The sequence below is a fragment of the Sinocyclocheilus rhinocerous genome, unplaced genomic scaffold (assembly GCF_001515625.1).
Source record: "Sinocyclocheilus rhinocerous isolate Xijiao unplaced genomic scaffold, SAMN03320098_v1.1 scaffold287, whole genome shotgun sequence".
Lineage (NCBI taxonomy): Eukaryota > Metazoa > Chordata > Actinopteri > Cypriniformes > Cyprinidae > Sinocyclocheilus > Sinocyclocheilus rhinocerous.
In genome coordinates, this window is record NW_015633524.1 from 2,339,354 (window position 1) to 2,345,543 (window position 6,190).

Genomic DNA, 6,190 nt, shown 5'->3' on the forward strand with positions numbered 1-6,190 from the left:
TTTGAAGAATGCTGATAACCATACAGTTGATGGTTCCATAGGAATTCTTTCCCTACTATGGAAGTCAATGGAGACCAACAACTGTTTGTTTCTTCAAAAGTTTTCAGAATATCTTCTTTTGGTGTTCAAAATAAGAAAGTAACATATACAGGTTTAAAACGACATGAGGGTGAGTAAATGATGATAATTTTTTTTTTTTTTTGGGACTATTCCTTTAAAGACTTGGCAATATTCCACATATGAAGTGTCTGACTTTTTCATTTCTCTTTCTTTTGTCCTGTGTCTCTAAAACAGGGTCTATATCGGGAAAAGACTGACAACTTCCCCTGCAAGCTCCATTTGAACACCGATCTGATCAAGTGCCTCAGGCATGGCCCAGGTGGATTAGGGAGAAGGTTGCAGTTTGTACGAAGAAGCCCCCCGCTGCTCCCTTCTGCTCCTTTAAGTCCTATCAGCAACATTTCTCCCTTTTTTAGTAATTCCTTTAATTAGCCTTTCCATGTTGAGAAGCATAAGTGATAAACTTCTCTTCATTTCAGGCCCTTTTCTTTCTCGTTTATCATTTTCTGTATCCCTTTTCCAGTTGTGAATGTTCTAACACCCCCTTAGCAGTACTATTTTATTTTGGAAGTATTTGGAGCATTGCATGAAACCAAATGCACACATGCTAGCTCCACACTAGCTCGATTCAGCTAGGAGGCAAAAAACATCCCATTTTGGTCCAATCACATGACCCAAAAGGTGATAAAGAATCCCCCTGGTTTTCACCCTCAAAATGGAATCAACCAAAATATATGACTTATTGAAGTTATACGAGCATGCCTGAGCGCTAGCTAAGATTTTATTTATTTCTACAAATGCTACCAATTTAGTTCTTTTATTGACTTCAAGGGCGGAACGCCAGGATGATGGACTTAGGAAGGATAGGGCTCTCCGTAGACCCCAAACTCATCTGTTGAGGATGAAAAATTAATAACTCAGACATAATATATGTTTATGACTGTATCACATGCAATTTTATACCAAGTTTTGCATAATCTTTTACACGACCCTGACAGAGACAACACCTGTTACTTTGAATCGTCTGAATTTTTTAAAAATATTTCATCTCATGAACATAGATAAAAACCAGTCTGATGGGGCTGACGGATCCCTGTATGAAAAAAAGATTTGTTGTGTCGTTTTGTTAGTTTCCTTCACATACATATCAGGACCTAGTGATTTCTTACTAGGCGTCTACAACATAACCTACTTTGCAATACTGCACAATTTACCATTAGCATTCAGAGCTGAGGGACTTCAGTGTTTTGCCATACTATCTTTGTCAGACTTTCTGGAAATGTTGTAGTACAATCTCATACTTCTCAGTCTCGTACTTATTTATAGCATTTCCATGCTGTTAGCTTGAGGACAACAGTACAAGAGAAACCTTTCTTCAATTTACAGGAATAGCTAATTGAAAAAAAGGACATTCTGTCATTATTTACTAAACTTCACGTTGTTCCGAACTTGTATGTTTTTATTTTATCTGTAGAACACAAAAGACGAAACTTTGAACAATTTCTGTGCTGCTCTTTTCCATAATAGAGATAAACTGGAAAAGTGTCGCTTGAGTTTCTTTAAAATATCTCCAAAAGGTTGAATGATGGCAGAATTTGAATTCTTGTGTGAGCTACTATTCAAGCACACTTACACAGTCACGCGCATTTAGTGAACACTAACACTCCAGCACCACGGGTGACTGTGTTATCCTGGGCATGAACATCCCAGCGCTCATCTTTGGGAACAGGGTTTGTGTTTTCAACCCTAAAGTGAATTATCCTCAAGTCTAGTTGTGTTTTTGTCTCTTTTTAAGTGTATTTTGGATGTGTGAACACGTTTCCTTTGGTCTATCTGAGGATCTACTTCTCCTTGAACACAGCTGCCAAAACCAACTGAGAGCTCAACTCTTATATGAACTTTGTGCCTCGTTTCCTTAATCATGTTTGATACGGCGTCCTGTCATCATTTCCTGTCATCATGTGCGTGTTTTGTGCCACAAGCTCGTTCTTTTTGTTGTTTCGCACCATCTTCTTGGTGAACATGAGTTTTGGAAGGTTTTTCATATGCTTTGTTTGGATTTTTTAAGTCTTGAAAAATGAAGGCAAACTAGAAGAGAACACTCTTAAAAATAAAGGTGCTTAAAAGATTCTTCACAGCGATGCCATAGATGAACCATTTTTGGTTCCACAAAAAGAATTATCTCTTACTTACCTTTTTATAATCTGAAGGACCTTCTTTCACCACAAAGAACCTTTCGTGAAACAGAAAGGATCTTCAGATGTTTCTTCTATGGCACTGTGAAGCACCTTTATTTTTAAGAGTGAAAGTACATGATGGATAAAGGTTTTAGTTCTTTTATTTGTATTGGCGTTCAAATTGTGGTTGGAAAGAAACCTCCTTTGTGGAGATACTTTCTTTAGACTTCAGTGCGATGATTAAATTAATTGTACGTTTATTGATTTGACAGACCTTTTTTTCCTCCCCTGTTGGACAATGACAAAGTTTTAAAATAAAAAAATGTAATGAACAATCTGCATTTTTTGTTTTGTGTCCCATTGTCGCCAAACATTATTTTCTCTGTTTGTGGACATTTTCCCATCTGCTCAATATTTATCAAATATATCTGCTCAAAATATATTCAGGAATCATGTTTTTAACCCTGTTTATTAATGGAATTTTGTTAAGTTTCATGCAATTATTATTTTTTTTTGTCAATTTCATTTTAATAAAAATACACTGTTATTGTCCTAAGTCAAGCATCTATGACTGTTGCTCAGTGTCAAATCATTTTTTTTTTTTTTTGGTAACACTTTACTTAAAGCCTTTATTTATAATGCATTATAAAAGTAGTTTTAATGCATTAATCATGCCTTGTAATACAATTTATAATACATTATAATAATTGTAACCACATTACACTTATCAATTCATTGTTACACTAAGCATTTTAAATTTGGTTATAATTACTTACAAGATATAATGTATTACAAAGCACATTATGAATAATTATATTGCATTATACCCTTTAATAACCCTTTATAATGCATTATACTTGAAGGCTTTAAAGGTTACCTTTTTTTACCAGTATATAACCATCCAGCAATACTAGCAACCACTCAGAACACAGCATTGGCCTATATTAGATCTCCAGAGCTGGGAATGTCTGGGAATTCGACCTGGGGTCAGATCTTCTCCGGCTCTACAGTTCACACACCGAGCCTGTTGTTGAAACTTCTGTGAGATGATTACGTTGGAGCCAGACTGCACCAGAGACAGATAGAGTGACGTCTGAGGTCCTTTCATCAACCATTTGTCATAATACACACAACTCCCAGTTATTATGATCTCACCACATTATTCCTCCCATTAGTGTGGCTTAATTTCTCATTGACATGTGAGGGTTAACCAGCCCAGGCTCCTCCTAAACATGAATTCGGACCATTCTGGCAACTCTCCGGCCCACCTTACATCTGACTCATGTTTCTTGCACAAGTCCATGCCCTCATCCTAACTGTGAATATGAAATGCCTGTCATATTTGTGCTCTGTCATTGTTTCTGTAAATATTTCACAGTCTCTTGCTGAAGCTCCTAATGGTAGAAATCACTGAGAGTTGAATGAGCACCACAGTGCCATTTATGAAGGCCAATTATATGATATCTGTGGCTGAAATGCTTCATCTGTCCTTTGATTGGTTTTACAGCAACCTGCAGAAAAGCTATTACTATTGAATTCATTTCATCCATTGATTTCGCTGCACAAATTAATTTGTGCTATATCCTCGAGGGGCGCTCCGCGCATTTACCCAGAGCTAAGAGGCTAAAACTAATTTTACCGACACTAAAACGCCTAAATTGCCTTTGTGAGTTCACCTGGTTTTAATTTAATTAAAAAATAAACCAGTTTAGATGGCGTTGACAGTCTAAAGCGATACTCGACTGCCCTCTAGTGGCGCAGATGGGAAATTAAGGGTGCCTCATTCTGACTGAACACGACTGGGTGAGAAACGACATCATTTGTATTCCAAAACGTTGTGGTGTCTGTTTATGGATACTGTTGCCTACAACTACACATCTTTTTTCCCACAGTTTGCCCCTGTCAGGTCTCTCAACGCTTTTAAATAGCATTGCAGAAGCCAAATGATTGATGAGTCAGCAGTTGCTGCAACTTGCAGGGCGTTTTCATATTGAGCACAGAGATGCAAATCAGATCACAATACAGAGGATCGGCATGAATCTTAATGCATGTTGTTTTGCCATGATTAATTGCATCTTATTTTATCCAAGTGTGCCATATTCACACAGCTATACACCAATCAAAAGTATCCGAGGTTAAGTGTTCTAAATAATTTGTCACATGTAGCGACTTTGTATGTAAATGTAAGCTTTTTTAAAATAATTATGCCCTTCAAATAATAGGTAATAAAACGAGTTCCTGTGAGTTCTATATTCTACCGCATAGGCTGTAGTGGGAGGAGCTGTGATTGAATTTGCCGTCTTGTGATTGGCTGAAACAGGTGTTCTGAGGTTCCGTAGTCAATGATGACTGAAGTATGCATGCTTGTGTGTGTGTGTGTGTGTGTGTGTGTGTGTGTGTGTGTGCGTGCGTGCGTGCGTGCGTGCGCGCGTGTGTGTTTTGTGTTCCAAAACAAGGCGATTATCTAAGCCACATAATGACTTCTGTTAACCAGAGAAGTGGTTTGTAAATGTCTGTTAAGTTCTCTCTTTGCAGCGTCAGTTTTATGTATGCAAGTCTGAGAAATTAATGAAACGGGTTGATCTTTTGTTCCTTTTGTGGCACAAACTGTCTTTCTCACTTTCTCCCCCTCAGTCCAACAGCCTCAGAGACGGTAGCTAAAGCAGGAACTCTTTTGAGCGGGTGAGGGCACGTGTTGTTGTTATGGAAACTGGGCTTTTGGAGCTATTATTGTGAGGCTGCTTTGGAGAAGCAAACAGAACGGCGAGTATCTAGTGAGTGACTCTCCATCGAAATGTTCCACCGCCTAATATTTGTTTATAAACATACGCAGCAAACAATGCCAAATGAAAAAAAAATGTGCGCAAAACGTCTTAGCTTTTTTACTTCAAAGCGAACTCTATGCTCAATATTCTCAGAATAGTTCGATTACCCAACGAATGACTCATGTGTTTTGATTTTTTTTTTTATTAATCTCTTTAATGGTTCTTCTTTTTAATGTATCGTCCAGAACGAATGACTTACTTGATTTTGTTCTTTTTAATGAATATTTTTTAATGTCTCTTAAATGTCTCGTTCTGAAAACGAATGATGTCAGCCGTTCTTCAGTGCAGTCCGACTCCCGAGCTAATGAATCTTATGAGTCACATCTTTCCAGTGATTCAAAACATATAGCTACTACAACGTGACCAGTATTCCGATTTCTGAACGAATATGAGACGGTTCATTTTACCAACTCAAAAAAAAAAAAAAATACCATGAATCAGTTAGAGCAGTTACTGACTCACTTAGACTCACTGAACCACATATTATTATTATTTATCATTTTGTTCTAATCGAATTGAAGAACTGTTACTGTATTATGGCCGTGACTTAAATTAGCCTACTGAAATTAGGCTATTGGCTGATTGTTCATAAATGTCAACATGCATAGACTGATTAGACACTGAGTTTATGTAGCTATTTTATGCATTTTTTTATATAAAAAATACAGAAATGTCACCACATTTTGTTAATTTAGTGTTTTATGCATATATAGTTAGGATCAATATGTATTTAGCCCATTGTAATATATATTGCAATATAAAATTATTTTTTATAAATTTTATTTTGTATGTATTTATTTTTTGTATAGGTTGTTTTGTATGTATATTTATTTTGTTAATTTAATTTAACACCACATTTTGTTAATTTAGTGTTTTATGCATATATAGTTAGGATCAATATGTATTTAGCCCATTGTAATATATATTGCAATATAAAATATAAAATTATTTTTTATAAATGTTATTTTTTATGTATTTATTTTTTGTATAGGTTGTTTTGTATGTATATTTATTTTGTTTAAATCTGAAATTGTCTCATAATTTGGCTACAGACAGTAAAGGCAATAAGAATTACATTTTCCCCCAAATATTTTTCCTCATAATTACTAAAATAATCCAGAAAAAAAT

General features: G+C 35.9%; 1 protein-coding gene across 1 annotated transcript in view; it reads left to right on the forward strand.

Annotated features, from left to right (window-relative positions):
- Positions 1 to 1,088, forward strand: part of LOC107744138 (BCL2/adenovirus E1B 19 kDa protein-interacting protein 3-like) — an 11,225-nt gene extending 10,137 nt beyond the window's left edge. Inside the window, exon 6 of the mRNA XM_016557644.1 lies at positions 295 to 1,088. Coding sequence (XP_016413130.1) covers positions 295 to 343 — 49 coding nt within the window. The 3' untranslated portion in view covers positions 344 to 1,088. The remainder of the gene's footprint in view (positions 1 to 294) is intronic.
- Positions 1,089 to 6,190: the final 5,102 nt, after the last annotated feature.